This window comes from Ammospiza nelsoni, chromosome Z (assembly GCF_027579445.1).
Source record: "Ammospiza nelsoni isolate bAmmNel1 chromosome Z, bAmmNel1.pri, whole genome shotgun sequence".
In the NCBI taxonomy this organism is placed as follows: Eukaryota; Metazoa; Chordata; class Aves; order Passeriformes; family Passerellidae; genus Ammospiza; species Ammospiza nelsoni.
The window spans coordinates 43,140,481-43,161,075 of NC_080669.1; the positions used below are offsets into that span (position 1 = coordinate 43,140,481).

A 20,595-nucleotide genomic window follows, 5' to 3' on the forward strand; every position below is an offset into this window, starting at 1 on the left:
ACATTGCTATACTTAGGTCCTATTGAGAGATGGTATATAGAGTACATTTTTGCTGAAAAACAACATGGATAGAATAGAACAATTGCAGTCGACACTGCAGAAGATTAGCAGTCTGCTAACTACAGAGATTCTACACATGATATTTTGAGCCAGTGTCTATACGTAATGAATTTGGAGTACACAAATGCAAAAAATAGCTCTGGGTTGTCTTAAATTAATAAAAAACTCTTCACTTTTTAATGACACTGCTCCATAAAATTAACTATTTTAAAAACAGACTTTGGATTATCAATAAAAAGATGGCACTTGTTGACTATAATACATATTTTTTTCTGAATCTGTCCCTTCCAGTATAAATTATGTGGACAGAGATGTCTCCTCCCACACACATAAGCTTTAGCAGCAGTTTTCTACTATCCTATCCTATTTTACTGAATAAAAATAACTCTCAAAATCAGACCTATCAGTCTTACCTCAATGTGTTGAAACATGTATGGGTGATTGCATATCTTTCTCAATTGCATGATAGTGTTCATAAGAGTTTTTGCTCCACCTTTTCCCTATGGGTACAAACAATTCAAACCAAATAATTAATTTCTCAGCTTATGAATATATTCTTTCAACATACTTTTATCCCAAATCCAAACATTACATCACTAATTAAAAAAAAAAAAAAACAAAAGGAAATCAAAACACAACAAAGCTCTACAATAAGAAAAAAACAAACCAGGACAAATCAAAACAACAAAAATCAAAAAACTATTGTCTTGCTCTATAAATTCATCTGTCATAAGGATGCTCTGTAATGAAAAAGCAAGAGCTGGAAGGAATTGATAAAGTTCACTAGATTTCTACCTGCAGTATTCTTGATACTGTCCTGCTTATTTATTCTGTTTAATATGAAACCATACAAACTTCATAGTGTCTGAACCATCTAACAGAAGTAATTCTAGCTGGACTATTTTCAATTCCATAGTAGCTTCTCCAATCCATTAACTCAATATATGGATTTCTTACTCCAAGCAAACATCAGGCCAAGCAAAACATCAGGCCAGAGATACTAAAATGCTAAAGCTCAACAACTTTGTGAGTAATATTATTTAAGGAAGCATATTCTCAAAACATACACTACAGGTAATAAAACATACACTATGGTAATCTTGTAGAACCAGGACACTCATCAGACACTCAGGTGTAACACTACACAGTTAAAAACTAACTGCAGCTGGTCAGCATACATTTGAGACCATTGTATCATATTAATGTTGCCAAAAACCTGTTGCTTTCTAATGCCATTTTGTTTTGTTGCCGCTTTATAAAAATGTGATCAGAGTGGCATCAGTATTCCAAGTTTGCTATATGACTAATTCAGATTTATTTTAAAAATCTTAGCCAAAATAATTTTGGCTAATTTTGATCAATTTTGAGTTGTAAACTAGGGGAAAATTCAGTACTTAATTATAACATATATTAGCAATATTCTAGACTTTTCTGGGAAGTACACCGAAATCATAACTTTCATCTAGAGATAGTCCATTTGAAGGGGGCACTCCATATATTTAAAACTTGGTTTTGTTCTAAGATCATGTCTAATTTGCTCCAAAAATGCAGTTCATATTTGTTATAAAAATAATTTCCTAGAGCTTTCCATCTGAGTGAATTGTCTCTAATCTCAGCTGGGTCCAGGCCAGAGCTGCAGAAGGACATGATTTTTTTCATAACACAATGGTTGCTTGATCATTGAAGCTAAGCAATCTTAACAACCACCTCCCTTTACTGACAACATGTAGCAGTGATAACAGAGTTTGATTTAACATTTTTTAAAAAAGTCATTTAGGAGAGAGTTGCAAGAAAGGAAAAATTTTAGCCCCCTGGGGAGAGTGGATGGCAAGGGAAGTGTTCAGATGACAGCAAAGGCAATTTTAACCGGTTAATCACACAGGTCGAGAAACAGGTAGGGAAAAATGCATGGAAATGTCTGAGCAGATGAAAAAAAGACCAGAAAAAGAAGTGGAAGACTGTGATACAAAATGAACTTTTTTAGGACAAACACAGACACCAAACTGAAAAAAATGCATTAAAAATACAACTGAGGAATATGAATTAATGTCTAAAAGGTGTTCAAACTATGAAGATGCATTTCAATATCCAGTCAAAAAGAGCCCTTTTGCTAGAGTTTAATTAAGCACCAGTAAAGAAAACAATTTGACTGCAAAGAACTAGGAAGGTAAAATAAGATACTGAAGAGAAAAATCACCAAAGTATTTCTTCGTACCAATGCAACATGAAAACGGATAATGGAAAGACTACATGTGCACTATATATAAACACTAGAGGGTGCAAACTGAAACTCTTATATTCTAGATATTCTGCAGTGTCTGTTCAAAGTATTTCGCATTTACTATATTTCAAATTTGTTATCACATGAAAAGTTGAAGAATGGCAATTTCTTTACTCAGTAGTGACTGGATCAAACCCCATGACAGCATAACCAACACTTACAACTACAAAGTCTAAATCTGACTATATGACATTTAATCTTCCTGATCTCAAAGAATTTTGTCACCAACAGATCTTGTAAGGATGAATGCAAGCATACAGTCCTAGCTAACTGAAACAAGACTTAACTAATCGCTCTGAAAAACAAGATAAATGATCATCTCTAGCCATCACTCCCACAAACACAATTATTCAGATATATTACTGAATTAAGCTCAGCCAAGGAAAATGCAGTTTTTTCTCAAACATTGTCTGTTTGCAGGAAGGCAGTGCAACTACACTGAATACAACTGAGTGCAACTACAAATCCTTGTGAATAGCTGCTGTCTTGTAACTAAAAGGCATGCCTGAAATTTCTCTTCCCCTGGGAGATACCCGCAGTAAGGATCTATACATTAATTTTATAAAACAGAAGTCATGTTATTAACATGTTCACTCATAATACATTATTTCCTTCATATTTTAGTCTTTCTTTTGTACCTTCTTGTCTTTTTCAGAACCATCTGTGAGAAGGATCCCCTTGGCTTGCATGTGACGGTACAGGATCTTTTGAAGAGCTGACATATCACATTTGATCACATATTCCACCTGGTATTTAAAAAAAAAAACCCAAACCATGAAGATGCTGGCATAATAATGTTAGTCAGAACTAACTGCAAGTTCTTGTCATTCTACAACAAAACAAAAAAACCTTACTAATCTTCTATCTACCAGATCGCCACATAAAGTTTCAATGACCAGCAATGCAACTGCAAGCACAGAAACGAGTATTTATGAGTCACAGCTGCAGTGAGACAGCTGGATCCTAAAGATGCAACTGCAAGATTACCAAACATACTTTATTTCTCACTCTCTAATTTTTAAAATCTAAAAAAATAACTTTAAACTAATTTTGAAATTAACATGCAACTAAAAAACTATTTTATGTTTAATAACCAATTGAATTTATTTTGTGTGTTAAGTATTATAAAAGTATCAAGCAAAGCATCATAAAAGTATCATCACTATGTATCTAGTGATTATAGAGTCTAACTGGCATAATGTTTATCTAGACTGCCACCATTTTCTCAACATCCACTAAAACACTAGGAATTAATACAGTATTGATTGTATGATTGCTACATTCAGGCTGACTTCAGCTTTGCAAAACTATATTTAGTTCTTAACTGCATACTAGATTTAAAAACAGTAACAGAAAGACTTCACACACCAATTTTATGCGATTTTTTCTATTGCCCAATGTCCAGATTATAATCACTACAGTTTTATTAAGTTATGTCAAACAAAAACTGTAACATAACAAAACCACACTAGAGGCTAGAAATCTTTCAAGCTATGAAGGAAAGACAATGCATAAGATTCCTCATGTTTAATAAGTAAACAGGAAGAAAACTATCAGGTTATTTTCTTCTCAAAAAGACAAGAGTATAAACTCCTTAAAGAGAAGTTACTTTCTTTAATGTTTACCAACATTTGCAAGAGCAAATGAACTTGATTCGGCTTCTGCCCCCATGTTCAATCCTCATGGCTGGATAAACTTCTTTTCTCAGATAATAGCAACAAAAATAAACATGGTCTTCCGAGTATGAGTGTGTGTGTAACTTGAAAATTTTGCCTCTCCAATGCCTATTACTGGATTTGTCAGTGGTTTGATTTAAGTATTATTTTCAAATGCAAACATCTTTTATTCTCAAATAAATTCTTCTGAGGATATTGAGAATTTGACTTTTGAAGGAACAGAAATTTGCAACATAAGTAGTATTTACATGATTACAAAGATGAAAAATAATTTAAAATGCCTTTCTTTGTATTGTCTCTAAGCATCTGTACACAGTTCTCCATCCATTTAGCCAGTCAGCTCATAACACACCTTATAAGTATTTCAGTTTGGTTTGGTTTTAATCCAGTTTACCTTAAAACCAACTTTTCCTTATCACACCTTCAAATTTACTTTTTCTTTAAATTTTAGTTGCTGTTATTCTGTGAAGAGGGATGCAGAATTGCAGAGGAGGACACAATGGGACAAAATAATTATCCAGAAATAAAAATAATTTCCTTTGAAATCAGAAAATAATTTTATGTATAAATAAACACACACTATAGAAGTCCTGTTCTGCAAAATAAATCTCAAAAGTTAATGCTTAGAAAGATTATTAAACCCCTTCCAAAACTCCTCTCATTGCAAACCTTTTCTGGGAGTTGAGACTCAACCTCCTTCTTCAGTCTTCTCAGCAAGAAGGGCCGAAGCACTTTATGCAGACGACGGATGATCAGAATAGTTTCTTCCTCATTTAAGTCCACCTAGAAAAGTTTATAAAAGTCACTACAAGGCAACTCAAATATATTAGTTAACGTCTTCTCTCACATGGAATGCTAAGAATGTGCAATGATTATTTGCATCTTACAACCAAACTGACACCGAGTCAAAAAATGCAGTTTAAACCTTAAAATTTTGGTATTATAAAAAAGGGGTCTTTTAGTTATGCTAAATTCTTAACATAACTAAAGTTCAAACACTAATCCTTCTGAGTAAGCTCTTTTCTGTTTTCATCAAAGTGGTTTATTTCTGATCTTTTAAAAAAACACTGCCACAGTACCCTTTCTCCAGTCATGGCAAATGGAGCGTTGAACCACTGCTCAAAGGTGCTGCAGCTCTTGAAAATGGTTGGAAGAAGGAAATTGAGGAGAGCCCAAAGTTCAGGCAACTTGTTCTGCAAAGGAGTCCCAGTCAGCAGGATTCGCCGAGGGGCCACATAGTGAGTATTCAAGACCTGAGTCAGCTTGCAGTGATGGTTCTTCATTCGATGGCCCTCATCTACTATCATGTACTTCCACCGAATCTGAAAGAAAAAGAAGAAAAGTTGGCAAAGTTAGAACAGGGCAGACTTTGTCAAGGTGCTCGCAATAAGTATAAAGCAAAAATACTTAAAGCCTGAGACATCAATCAGTCTCAACCTTGATGAAAGCCAAATCAAGCATTATGCAACTATCAGTGTCCTTGCTAGCAACACACAGAGAGACAAACACTAGGTACACTCAATCTGATGATGAATTCTGACTGGAACTGAAACAGTTAACAGCAAGCAGACTCCTTCCATTTCTGGGAAAGAGATTAGAATGACTGGCTCTTCAAGGCCAGATTATGGTTCACAGTGGAAAAAAGAAACCATATAAACTGCAAACAATCTGTCTGTACCAAGAACCTTGACAGGAGACAAAAGCCTTTTCAGATAAAGATGAGTATGCTCACAAACACCAGCAACCCTGAACTTTATTTTGTTTCAGCTAATACTATGTTTTTACTTGAAAAGAAAGCAGCATAATTAAAAACATCTCAGTTACTGCATTTTCAACTAAAGTATCTATTTATTAATATGAAATCTTAAATGCAATCACAGCAGATGTTGAAAGCTGTTGTTCAAGTGCTCTGGTATCACATGTACTACAACATACTGACTATGTGACCAGTTTGTACTTTTACACGTGCTACCTAATTCCATTTCCCAGGACAGGATATGTGGCATAGTGCTGTCCTTCTATCTTTCAGAAAGAGTCAGGGTAAAAAAAGGAAAAAGAACATTATGTAGTCTCAAGCTATCCTCAAGCATTCAGAATGATACTAAGAAAATGCACTGCCTTTGTATTAGAAAGGACAAACAAGTGATAGGCAGTAAATATGCAGAATGTAATAGATGAAAATGAAGTGAAACTGAACAATAAAACTACAGGAAAACCAATATGGTTTTTTTGTATAGCAAAATACCTCTGCTTTGTGCACACATGAAATAGTCTTACAGTGTAGTAGGCTTTTTAAATTAATTATTTTTGATACCTACCTGTAGAGAGACAGTGAGCCCCTAAGAAGTGCAAGGTGTAGACTCTTTAGGCTGGATACCAAATTCATGATATAGGTAACTAGTCATGTGGGGGAAAGTGACCACAGAGCTGGAAGGGCCCTAACAGGAGTCAGTTTCAGGACAGAAGTAACCGAAAAAGTGAAAAGTCACTGATGCAGATTAGGCTGAATATTATGCAGAGGTGAGAAAAGTCATGTTCTTCCAAGGACAGCCAGGTATACAGTACTGACAGAATTGCACAAAGGAATTAGTCCCCTGGACACATTTGGGAAAATCCTAGTGTTTACAGAAGGGACAGCTGTGACTGAGAAGTTCAATTATAAACTGAGAAACAGTTAATGAAAGACATAACTTTTATTGAAGGACAGAACAACCAGGAACTTTCCCATAAAATAAAAATGTGTTTTGTGGTATGTACCACTTGAAGGTGTCTGGGTCTTGCTGTAGAGACATAATGGTCAAAATTACCTTAGCAAGGATATGTTTGTCCTTTATGATGTACTCATAAGTAGTTAAAAGAACATTAAATTTTCCACTTCGAAGCTGAGGAACAAGTGAGCGGCGCATTGCAGGTGTACCCTAAAAGAGAGAGACACGTGAGTTGTGATTCTTTACTTTGATGAAGAAAAAACATTGTTTTTATGAATTAGCAGATAATAAGCAATCAGATGAACCTGCAATCCTACCATTCTGTGAATAATACATTGATAAAATTCCAGACCTTGTCAGAGCGCCTTTCCTAAACCTCTGCTGGACTGTAAAGCTGCTGATGGGGCTCACGGAAATATAAAGCCAGTGGTCTGGTCTCCATATAAATTGTTTGGCTATATCACTACTACAGGAGCCAAACAAAAAAGCATTTAGCTAGGAATAAAATGTTAGGTAGTTACCATACTTAACTCTCAGCAGAAGCCTTGCAAATGTGATAATTAAATATTTGGTTCTGCATTTTGTACAATGATTTACAGCTGTTTTACTTCTACAGTCTTTTACAGTTTATGATAGTCCTCTTAGTATGGCTAACTCACACTGCTTAGTACATGACAAAACCTGATGAGCAGATAGTTTAAGAGCTCGCAGAGACAGAGGAAAAACTGTCTCTAGTTCTCATTCCTTCAATTCTACAGTCATATAAAAAGCAAATCAAACCTTGTAAGATATCTTCACCACTGAAGGAGCCCATTTGTCAAATTCATATGTCCAATTGGATAAAGTCCTATAGAGATTATAGAGAAAAAGTAACATGTTTCATCATCTGCAGATCAAACTTTTTAAGTGTTCCCAAATGGTTGCCAGCTTTTTAACACATTTTATGTAATCAACCCACATAAATAACAACTTCTTTTAAAAATGCACTTTATATACAGTGCAATAAAATACAAGCATCTCAGAGGGAAACAACCAGAAAAAAAATGTGTGAAACACTCATTCAGCTTGTATTCAGGGCCTTTTCTGAAACCAGTAAAAGTAGTGTTTTACATGCACGTTTATATTTTGGAACATAGTAACAATAAGAACAGTGTCTCTGGACAAAAAATAGATTTTCAAGTTCCTCTATACTAGATATATCATACAAAACTGGACACTACAGCGTTTCAATTACAGCCCAATGAAACTGACAACAGACTTTATCTCTGCTCTACTCCAGCAGAACTACTCATAGTGCCACCAACCACTACTTTGAGGATCCACTCTTACACTGTTTCTGCTGTTTTATCCCAACAAAAAAGTTGCTATATAGTGAAGCTAATTGCTATTATGAGACAACAGCAAAAAAACCCATTGAGGTTTTTCAGCTGGTTGCTATTTTTATGCTCTTCTTAGTGGACCAATGATGGCAGCAATACTAGCAAGGTAGAAAAGGCAGAGAAAGGCAGCTTTTAAAATGTATAAAAGAAAGAACTTTCAGCTCTTCTGACTTTTAAAAAAAACACTGGAGTACATAAAAGAAATCATATTTTTTACTGTGCTGACATGAAAATTGACATTAATAACACTCCCACTATTTTTGTTTTATAGATCTTCTCCCAGGTGTTTCTTCTCAAACTAAGCTTATCATTTGTGTTCATACAATTAAGCACACCTGTGGCATTTATCTTAGTTAATCATTTACTACTACAGCAAAGCCAGAAGAGAGGACACCTCAAAATAAGTCAAGAGATGACTACAAATCAAATTTATCCTAATTCTAGAACAAATTTGCATGCTCAGCATAACTGGTGGACAAATTAGCTAATGAAATTACCAGGGAACCTCTCAACATCAATCAAGTCAATTACACATAAAAATAAGGTAACAAATCCTCAACACAAGATTTCCACAATGACTGACATTTTTTATTCAAATCACTAAAACCCACACGTGACCTTTGGAGAAAATAAAATGCGCTGAAAGAAATTTATATAACAAGCAGCATTTTGAAAAGCTAAGGAAAAGCAAAAGGGGGGGCAGCACAATAAACAATCATAATCTGCACACCTGATGAAAGTGTGTATATCAATCAAGGCTACATATATCCAGGGATACCTATACAGTACTTGAAAGATCAACCTCATTAAAGCATGCTTGCATGGTATCAGATGAGGCACCAGCTGCTTAAAGAATTAAGCAAGAGATTTTTATTATCAGTTAAAAGCTGAAAGGTGAAGTGCTTGCATGCAATAGGAAAGAAAAAACATCCCCCTCACTTGGCTTAAGAGTGAATTACAGTAAATTCAATACAGTTTGCCAAAATTAATAGAATCAAGTGTTTTACCAGCTTTCTGGTTTTGCCAGTGTGTTGTGCTCCAAATAAACCAATCTACAATGGTTAGGACAATAATGCCAGAATGAGACACATTACTTACGACAAGGGAACAATGATGAGATAGGGGCCATTGAGTCTTTTGTGCTCCATCAGGTAAGTGATCAGAGCAATAGTTTGTATTGTCTTTCCTAGTCCCATTTCATCTGCTAAAATTCCATTCAGATTGTTATTATAGAGAGAAACCATCCACTCCAGTCCCTGGAGCTGAAATTAAGAGTAAGTTTCAGTTATTTAAAACCCACAAAAATAATTAACAATAAATCAGCAGCATGGAACTAATGTTCTGATGTCCCTGTCTACTTACAAGTTGGATTTCCTTTAGTAATACTTTATGCATGGAGACCCCTGCCTATCCTTACATGGAAAACATGTTCTGTTTAAAACACTCGGTAAGATGAAGTCAGATTTCATGTATAAAGGTTTTACTACTGCACACAAAGCAACAGAGGCACTTATAGTAAGGCTGATAAACACCACAGCAGGTATTTGTTCCTCAGTTTCAACACTCTCAAATGCTGAAGCTTTCTGTGTGTATTTCATGACATTTGTGTGTGTCAATTAAAATCTTTCAAAACCAAACTCATCATAACCGCTCAAAACACAAAGTCTCACACTTGCCAGCTGTATCACTGGTATGCTAAAGCTCTTGTAGCACATGTCCACTTAGTATTTGCCATTCAAAACTCCATGTCAGAATAGGCCACCTTTGTCCAAATATGCCTTGTGTATAAAATTCCAGAGATGGAAGGAAGGCAGAGTTCTGTAGCTTAGCAGTATCAACATCATAGAATTTCACACTCCAAGGAATACTGCTAGAAAGCACTTTTCCCTTCTCAGACAGATTTTCACATGTGTTTATCACATTACTGACCGATGTGTGAAGTTTCTGCTCCTCATATCCAGAGTTTTGGTGTGTCCCATGCATGGAGAGAACAGGAAATTAGGTGGCCTGAGAAAGTTCAGAGGGAAAATTCTACAATACACTCTTGAAGTAATTGTTCTTCCTGCACGACAGTATCCAAAATAACATTGCCAATTTACTGGCCTTACATACATGTGGACTGATTAATATTTACTATTAAGTCATCAAGAGCTGACTGGAATCTGTAGTGTCACTCTATGTCCCACCTACAAAGTCACTTCAGAATTGAGGAAAGCTCTTTTGTCTACATAATTATTCTTTTATATATACAAGCAATGTTCTCAATAGAGATAAGATGCAGGTTGTTGGAGTTCACTAGAAAGTTGTGTGATAGCAGAAGTGCAGAAAATAGGCATCAAGGACATTTTCAATCACATGTGAATCTAGCTTATATCAAAATAGTAAAGGTCTTGGTTACTAAATGCAGCGAAAGTCTGTGAAGAACACGTGACACCAACCTCCATAGCAAAATATTTATCTTATTTTCAAGTTGCACCTATCACTGCCCCAAAATATTAGGACCTTAATTAAAAATAAAATTCTAAACTTGTAAATATTGGAAGGAGGAAAATACTGTTAATCCACCACAAATTAAAAGAGTAAGAAATTAAAGTACAAGTCAGAAGGATACCAAAATCAAAATATTGTTCACGTGTAATGAAGAAAAAGTAGAGATAGCTGTAAAAAGTTTGTATTATTCAAGGAGTATGTATGTAACATTATCTGTGACACGTATCATTGCTTTGTCCATACTTCCAAATTCTAACCTACTACAGCCTTTGTATTTCTTAACAAATTTTCAGTTTGCCATTTGAAAGGTCACACTGAAATGTTTAGCATAATCCCAAGTTTTAGGTATTTTATTGTTTTAATGATTTCTCACCTGATAATGTTTTAATGTGCCATTAATAAGAAGGGAAGACTGCTTTTCCACCCTTTCAGTGATAGCATGAGCAACAGTGTAGTAGGATTGAGACCCTCTAGCACTATATTGCATGCTATATTCATCATCCACATCTTGTTTCGCTGTCCTGGAAAGCAGAAAAAGAACTCAAGTGAATTCCTAAAAACAAGTATTTTTTGACCGTGGCTTACATGTCTAAAGAAACAGTTCAAGTCCACAGCTGTGAGTGAGGTGAGTACACCAAAGGGTGCAAGATTATAAAGAGTATACAATTAAATTACCATGTTCCTTCTCCGGCAGGTATTTATACCAGAGAAGTAAAGCAATTCACCGTAATCTAAGGAAAGCTACTCTTGTGAAACACCACTGTTAGATATCACAGTTCCTAATAAACAGTACTTAAGGAAAACTCACTCAATGATTTGCTTTGCATCTTTCTCAGAAACTTCCTCACTGTTAGGATCCAGGAGTATTTTCTCATCTGTTTCTAATTTGCTTGATTCTTCTTCCTCATCCTACAGAAATACAGAAAAAGAACAGAAGTGCTGGGAAGTATAATGTGTTCCTCAGTCATACTTTCAAATGGCATTCTCATACTGGTAGCTTTCATTGGTCAAGTGTTTTATGACAGACATCTGAATCATAAGGTTCAATTTACACCTATTCTGCAATAAAATTGCACTGCTGCATAACAAAATGATTAATTTTTGACATACACTAACAAACAGGAAGTCAATAATACTTTGAAATACAAATTATTTTCCCCTGTCAAAGGCTTTCTCTGACTACCGTATTCATGGAGAGTATTCCAACACCATGTGGATTTTTTTATGTTGTATTCTAGATGTCTGATCAACTAATAAGGCTTAAAATACTGTCCCGTACTACTGATTTAGGCCTCTAGTTTCTTAATTTTTTAAAACCAGTTATTTTTACTCTTTTTGAAATAACTCATCTTTTCACTAGTATTGCAGCAGATAGCATTAACTTGAAATCTCACTAAGTGAGATTCCAAAATCTGACAGATATCAGGCCCTTCTCTCCTACCTTAAAACTAACAGACATGTAGAATTACATAACCAGAAATTACTCCTACAAACACACACCGTAACATCATACAGTCCAGTCACTTTCAGTGGTTGTTTGGTCTAGTAGTGTAAAGACTGTTAAACATAGGAGATCTGAGTACTATACCTAGTTCTGCTACCAGACTGTTGATTGAACATGGTCCTTCTCTATTCCTCATTTCTATTCTCCTTTAGAAAGTACTGATCTGAAAATGCTATGCAATTATCACTATTCATTATCCATAGTATGTGATATGATAACTCTGCAAGGCTGGGATCTTTGTAGGGGTTAATGGTATGATTATTTTCAAAATTTTTATAACAACAGTATTTAAATCACCATCCAAATACTGAATCAAATAAGCCTACCCTGAAAAGCCTGAATATAAATCCCTGTCATAATACCTAACATTTTAGTACACATAAGTAGTAACCATGATTTTTATTGCCTATAAAGCCTTCAATGCATAAACTTTGAAGATGTTAATTTCACTCAGCACACAGCCACAATGCAGCATTTTCTGAGATGTATTTTAAAACAGGAACCTGCTAAATCATCTGGTTTATTACCATTTATAATCAGAGTAAACTATTTACTCTTCCTAACAACAATTACCAGTTAGGCCTTTACAGAGTATATAAAGAACAAATGCTAAAAATCAAGAACTACAGAATCAATTCATTTTCCTGTTCATAACAGTCTTAAAGCACCTGCACATCTGCTATCACCTCCCATCTCTTCATTATGAAGAAGGGGAAAATGAAATATTAAATAAGTACTTGTTTTTTACTGTATTGTCACAGTATTTCTTTTTGAAGATACATACCTCCTCCTCATATTCAGAGCCACTTTCATCTTCACTGTCTGATCTGGGAGCAACTTCATAGCTGTACAAAAATGACAGAAAGATCATGAATTACAGTTAAAAGGGGGAAGCTAATAGGTGCAATATATCTCCCACTCAGCTTACATACAATAAACTGAAACAAGAATAGAATTGGTAAACAAGAAAGTATAACATGAAAAACATCAATGCAAACAGAAAAAAACAGTCTACTTTGTATACTAACTACTTACCCAGGGTTCATTTCCAGCCAAGCATCCAGCTGACTTGCTTTGGGTGCTTCTGGTCCCAGAAGAACTTTGCCTGTTTCAGTGTGAGTCACTTTGACTGGAAGGTCACTCATCTGACTGCTCTCATCTATGGGCTAAAAATTCAAGTGACAATTTACACTATAAGGCAACTGAACTTCATACTTTTCTTACATAATAAAAAGAACTAATAGCACTATCAAAATTCCAGTTCTGTACAACCAGTGAAGTTCTGTTACTAGATGCCACACTTTCCCACTAAGCAAACACCAAGTCACAGTATTTCTGTGTGTAACATACTCTATGTGACATCCACAAATGTACCCCAGTATCTCAAGTAAATTAACAAGAACAACATGGAAAAGAACATGCTATTGGTTTTCATGGACCAAGACACAAGTTAGGTATTTTATAGCCCTTTAATCCTGTTGTTTATACCAATAGACATCTGTAATGAAGAACATACAGGGACCTTATGGCTTTTTTTTTTTGAGAAATAAGAATCAAACAATTCAGTTAACTTTCTAAGTAAAGGCCTGTTTTAAAGATTCACTGTCCTAACTTCTTCAACTAAGCTGATGAAGCAGCTGTAAGAACAAAATCTCTTATCTGTGTTGTAACAGATCTAGAATAGTATAATCACTCTTTATGTTATTTTTTTGCCCTGTTTAATCACAGATTTTTTTACTTCAAAAACTTTTTGCCTTCTAATACTTTTTTACCCAAGAATATTTTCCAAATAAATACATATGAGCAAGAAAAACTAATTCTGAACAGTTCTAAGTAGTGACTCACAGAGTGCAAAACACAGCCAGTTTCCATTAAACTGAAGTTACAGAAATATTATGTGCATTTTCCTTGTGCAAATACAAATATACTGAAGTATTTTTGCTATAACTCTAACTATACTAGCAGAACTATCACTTCCAAGTATAAAAAGAGAGCACAAGTAAAACAAATACAATTCTGAAGTCTTTATATAAAAATGAAGTGGAAGAGAAAAATTGTATTAACAGAAGAGCTCTGAATGAGGCAGCATATGCTGTGCTACTGAATGGACAATATTATCTGAAGAATGACAGAAAAATTACTAATTTCCATTTGCTTCTGAGGAGGAAAGAATTTTCAGATGTCTTAATCCATCACAACACTGTACTCAGTCCTGTGACTGCAAGATAATTACATGCAATGTCAACAATGTATTTTTTATGAAGATGAGAAGATTGACTATATCGTGTTCATGCACTCAAACTAGAAAATAAGTTGTCTATATTTAGACTGCAAGAAAAATATTTCTTGTAAGCACATAACAAAACTGAGAGGCAGACTTCATCACACTCAGTGATAGATTCAATATAGTTTTCATTTTAGTCTTTGATTTTAGGAATAGCAAAAGGCTAGCATACATGTTAACCTACATAATTATTATTTCTGTTTATAAAAAACAGCTCCTAGAACAGTTGTCATCATAACTCTTTTTGAAGTTATAGCCATGACACAAAATCCAGAATAATCACTGGAAAGTTGTTTTTTTTTAAAAACCAAAAAGTAACAAGAAGCAAAAAAACACCTTGTAAAAATTCATACCTCTCCATCAGGACCAAGACCAGATGCCACTCCTTCTGCATTTTCCTCAGCTTTCTACAACAAATAAAGAAGTCATAAATACTACGGTCAGATTAAAAGTACAGAAAGTATACTTTATATGATGTAAATATTTTGGATCATGAATATGTTTCACTTATTTCTGAACAGCCTGGGATTCATGTTTTTGAAGGTGTGGATGGATATAGGCAGAGATAAGCCCAGAGCAATAAACACACAAAAATAATTTACTAACGTAAGGAGGGTACCTACTCACTTCAGTCAATGATATAAATCTGCATGTAAGAAGTGGTTGGCCCACTCAATTTCCAGCTCAGACCTAAAGCTCAGTTGCTTATAGGCTATTCTAATGCAAGTAAAATAATAAATTATTTTCATATTATTTACTATTAATTTCCTCTAAACTGCTTTAATCTCCTAAATGTGTCAGCAGGCATCACAGATTGTACATTCATGCAAGGCAGTTTAGTCTTGCATATGTATTTCCGGTTTTTTGGTCTGACAACTAACTAGAAGGAGTATTTTTGGAGCTTTTTGTACTACATTCCAATCATGTGTAGACCCTACTCAAATTAGAAACAAAAGGAACCCATGAATCCTTCACTGGAGAAAGCTATATTTTCTTCTCTCAAACCTGAGAAATGTGCAGTATCTTCTTAAAGGCTTATTCGTATTTACCTCACTTAAAATGTCAGCACAGTATGAGGAAAACAAAAAGACATATAGTTTGCTTCTGTATTCAAACTTTCCTACACAATTCTAAGCAAGAAAGGACATTTTACATCTTCTCCTTATATCACACTGCTGACTTTGTAGTACTATAGCAAAATATTCCGGATACTAAAGTTAAGAGAACAGACTAACAACAAAAAGCGATCTCTTAAATTGTGTTTAGAGATAAAAAACTTCCAAGTATTATTAAAGCAAGTGATCAATACAGACCATCAAGTTATTCCTTTTTTTTTGTTTAAGAAGTATACTTGAGGAATAGCTGCACTTCTCAACATTGATATAATCCTTAATATCTGCTTCAGCCCTTTTCTTTGCCACTAAATTCCATTATCTAAAGTATGTACTTGAAATGAATAAGCAGCAGCTGATGCTCAGTAGGAACAACAATACAAGCTTCAAAGCTGCCTGCGTCAGCACTTCGGTGCAGCAGGTGTGACTGCTGACAAAGAAAGGAACTGTTCCAGAAGTGAAGATTTTAAATAAACACAAGGGCAGGATAAGTTACGAAAACACTTATCTATTCTTGGCTGAACACACTACATTGACTGAGAATACTTTTTCCCCAGATGAACCAGGGCTGGGATCCATTCTTTTACACCAGAGAATGCTGCCTAATACATAAAGATTGTTATAGCTCGACTACAGGCAATGGAAAAGAACCTTAAAACTCAAATCACAGACAAGTAGCAAGCATCAGCACTGTTCACTGTGCAGAAGACATAACCTGCTGTGAGAACACTAATAACCTACAGTTAAAAATTTTGGAAATCAGAACATATTACAAAGAAAATAAATGTAAATAATGACAGACATTTTGCACTTTTATTTTGGACCATGCAAACTGATCTTTAATGTTGACAACTTAACCCCTGAATTGGGGAAATTTCAGTATTAAAAATCAGGAAGGCACGTTTTGTTAATTTTCTGCATAATGACAGGAAAAACTACTAACACTAAAGAGAAAAGCTGCACTGCAAGTGGAACTAGCCTGGAAGATGAAAATCTCATATGGAATATTTTTTCTTTTGCATGACTACAGTAAGAAGCTATAGACAGAAAACACAAATAGAGGAATATGAAAGAATCAAACAAGGAAAATCTATAATGAAAATTACAGAAACTGTATCCCAGAGAAAGAATGGACTAATCTCAAATTTTATTCTACTAAGAATATAAGGTTCACTCGGATATCTATAATGAGCTGGCAAAGATTATTTCTTCATCATCTTCCTCACTGCCATTTCTAGGAGAAAATCCTAAGAACTCTCTTTTTTGTTTTTCTGTAGGTACAAAACATTAACTACAGTACTACGAAATTAAACTTTATTACAGATTACAAAACATAAAAGTTTAGGAATTGAAAGTGTATGACTTGCAAAAAAGACACAGTGCCCACTAAATGTAATGTGTTCCACAGTCATGGAATGACAAATTCATAGAATACTAGATTAAAATAAAGGGTAATATTTGTGTGAACTCCTACTTCCTTCAGATGAGCAAAAGATTGCTGGAAAGAAGTTAATTACAAACAAAAAGATGCAAATGACCAAGACAGAGCAAACATATTTTTCTTTTTTTTTGCTAATCTTCCCTTAGGTTTTAGGGCAGGATATATATAAACACTGAATATTATTTACAGGACATATTTCCTTTCAACTTCAGGAACAAAAAATTACGTCTTTACTGACATGGCCAGAAAATAATACTGTTTCTAATACATACTTAGACTAAACTGACATAGAAAGAAACATATCACCTATGTGGACATACTTATTTACATTATTACAGTGATGCAGTTCCTCCACTTGCTGTCTCAATAATGATTATCTCTACTGTGCATTTTGTACATTAATCAGGCATGTTCTCTCTGGTAATACAGGCCAAGAACCCCATCCACATTACATCTTTATTCTGTAGACAGGTTATTGTTCCTATGTTAAGAACATAACTCTGAGGAACAGACTTTTTTTTTGAGAGCAGGAAAAAACATGTACTGTTTTTTAGGTCATTAATGTCCAAGATCATATTTTTTCTATGCTGTTTTTTTTTTAGCATATTTCCAGTACTGTTAGCAAACCCTGTAAACATGGTGCTAGAATTTGTCGCAATAATTAGTAGCAAATCATGCATGGAATTAAATTATAAAAATTCTCTTACATATTCTGCAAGAGACAAAAGGTACTCTGAGGTCATAAAAAATAAAAAATAACTTCTTAATCACTATTTCACATATAGAATTATTTTTTGGAAATTGCCCTGTTCAATTTCAACAACTTTCTCTTGCATTTCATATGAAGAAAAGTAAAGAAAAGTGGAAAGTTTTAATTAAAGGTTGAAAATGTACAATGAATAATATTACTGCAAAATATCCATTTACTATAATAAACCTAGCCAAGTTTATTAGCCATTTTCAATGGTCCTAACAAAATGGACTTCACCAAGTATATAATATGGAGGTCTAAAATATGTGTCCTGGATGAGACAGCTACACAACTAAGACTCTTGCCATCTTCTTCCCAGAATGTATTTTTGATACATTGTTTTCCTTTTGGGTACAATAATCCTAACTTATGCATCTGTCCCAATTTTTACATGTACAAAGTTCATGAGCAAATTAGTGCCATCAGGAGATCAGCAGCTAAGAATTTTATAATTCTGCCTCTTATCACCTTCTTTTCAGTTAATAAAACATAGATATATATTTCAATGGAGAGATAGATGAGTTCCCTCAGTATTAAGAATTTGGTGGTGTAGATTATTTTAGACACCCTGATACATGTATGACAATCGGGCATCACCACATTTATCAACACTTAAATTGGATTTGAAGAAGAAATGGCTTAAAAATATCAGCTGTAACTACTTGCCTTCTTTCTTCTCCTTCGCTTCTTCTTCTCTTTGGCTGCTTGTGCCTGTTTATGCTCCCATACCAGGTTAGTCAAGTTAGCCACATACTCATCTGTCTGCTGCAACAAGTAGGCCAGGCGTCTGTCTTTCTTTTGATCAATCAGCTTACGGTACCCTTCTTCATCTTCGGCCTAGTGACACAGAAGAGATGTCAGTCATGACAGAAATGATGGTGAATGCACACCGTCCAGCTCCCATGTCAATAATAAAGTGTTATCTTAGGTCGTTATGATCTGTACTGAGGGGCAGCTACATGGGTAAAGAGCTCGCTGGATGATCAGGCCCAGAGAGTCATATATTTGTATCAATGTCACAGCATCATAGGGGTTGGCAGGGACCTTAAAGATCATCTAGTTCAAATTCCCCTGCCATGGGCAGGGATACCCTCCACTAGACCGCACTGTTCAAAACCACATCCAGCCTGGCCTTTAACACTTCTAGGCATGGGGCATCCACAACTTTTCAGAGCAATCTGTTCTTGTTCCTCACCACTCTCAGACTAAAGTATTTCTTCATAATACTTACTCTAACCATACTTTAATAGAACCATAGAATTGTTATTAACACTGGAAGACCCCGAAGATATCAAGTCCAACCATCAACTTGACACTGCCAGGTCCCCCGGTAAACCATGTCACCAAGCACCACATCCACATGCTTTCCGAACTTCCCTAGGGAACTGTTTCAACGCTTGACAATCCCTTCAGTGAAGTACTTTCTTCTATGTAAAATTCAGTCTAAACCTTCCCTGGCACAACTTGCAACTTGAGACTGTTTCTGCTTGTTACCTGGGAATATGAATCAATCCCCACTTTGCTACAATCCTCTTTCAGATGGCTGTACAGAGCAACGAGGGCCCCCTGAGCCTCCTTTTCTCCCGGATAAACTCCAGGTCCCCCAGCTGCTCCTCACAGGACTTGTGCTCTAGACCCTTCCTCAGCCCCACTGCCCTTCTCCAGACATGCTGCAGCACCTCAATATCCTTCTCCGAGTGGGATCGCAAAACTCAGTAGAGGATTTGAGGGGTGGCCTCGCCAGTGCTGAGTACAGGGGGTCAATCCCTGCCCTGGCCCTGCTGGCACAGGCCGGGATGCCACTGGCCTTCTTGGCCACCTGGGCACTGCTGGCTCATGTTCAGCTGCTGTCAACCAACACTCAACCAACACTCCCACACCCTTTTCTGCTCTGTAGCTTTCCAGACACTGCCCCAGTCTGGGGCTGTCGTGACTCAACAGGGCAGGGCACTTTGCCATATCACTGGCCTCGGCTTTTGATATAGTCCATGATACGACTGGCTTTCTGGTCTGCAAGTGCAAATGTCTGGGTCCTGCTCACCTTGTCATCCCCCAATAAAACCAAAATGCCTCACTGGAAGGTGTCGGAGGTCATACTTTATCTGAAGACACTATGAAGAGCCATACTACAGGAGTCCCTGCATCATGTTGTGTTTAACACAACTATCAGTGACACAGAGGAAGGGATGGAGGGCACTTCAGTCAACTTCGCAGAGGACATGAAATCACAGGGTATCTGTCAATGTGCTCAAGGGTTGGGCTGCGCTTCAGAAGGACCTGAATAGGCAAGGAAACTGTGCCATTTCTGATGTTATAGGTTTCCAAGACAGGACTGAAAAAAGCCTTGAGCAATCTGTTTTGAACTCAATGTTAACACTTCTGGAAGGTGGTTCAACTGGAGAGGTCTGTGAGACTCTGAGACAGAGATTCCACAATTCTACACATTTCTTACTCTCATGGACTAAGGACTAGAAAAATCTGCAGTAGTTATGACTGGCAATGGAGGGGAAAAAAAAATCAATGCTACATTAGGCAGACTGAATGTCCTGAAACAGAGATGGTAAATCTCCTACAGAGATGACTGTGGAGAGTCTGGTTCAAGCATGGCTTAAAGAAAGAGGCCATGAAGGCATACAGTTGAGAGAAAAGTAAAAGGTAGTTATAAAGCAGTTCCCAGGCTTGATTCTATAAACAATTAGGCTCTCTCAAGCACCACTTTATAACCAATAAGATTCTCAGACAGTCTTCCCATAACAGGCAAAACACTCTGTCCTTGGGCTCTCTGGGAAAAGATAGCTCCCTGGGAACAGATATGGAAGTTTTGGGAACTCTTCATATCACAGTGGGAACGCTGGTCCTGTTTTCAATAAACAATCACAGGTATGGTAAAACAAAAGGAGTGGTTAGAG

The 20,595-nt window shown here is 35.8% G+C and overlaps 1 protein-coding gene across 3 annotated transcripts in view; it reads right to left on the bottom strand.

The window, feature by feature from the left end:
- The window catches only part of SMARCA2 (SWI/SNF related, matrix associated, actin dependent regulator of chromatin, subfamily a, member 2), a 115,914-nt gene that overhangs the window by 54,023 nt on the left and 41,296 nt on the right, over positions 1-20,595 (bottom strand). For all 3 annotated transcript variants that reach the window (XM_059491720.1, XM_059491721.1, XM_059491722.1), the window contains exons 10-22: positions 18,353-18,523; positions 14,736-14,789; positions 13,134-13,264; positions 12,883-12,943; positions 11,403-11,503; positions 10,968-11,115; positions 9,203-9,366; positions 7,506-7,572; positions 6,825-6,935; positions 5,097-5,339; positions 4,687-4,800; positions 2,980-3,087; positions 474-560 (exon numbers count right to left, since the gene is read on the bottom strand). In XM_059491720.1, the coding sequence (XP_059347703.1) occupies positions 474-560; positions 2,980-3,087; positions 4,687-4,800; positions 5,097-5,339; positions 6,825-6,935; positions 7,506-7,572; positions 9,203-9,366; positions 10,968-11,115; positions 11,403-11,503; positions 12,883-12,943; positions 13,134-13,264; positions 14,736-14,789; positions 18,353-18,523 (1,560 nt within the window). The remainder of the gene's footprint in view (positions 1-473; positions 561-2,979; positions 3,088-4,686; positions 4,801-5,096; positions 5,340-6,824; positions 6,936-7,505; positions 7,573-9,202; positions 9,367-10,967; positions 11,116-11,402; positions 11,504-12,882; positions 12,944-13,133; positions 13,265-14,735; positions 14,790-18,352; positions 18,524-20,595) is intronic.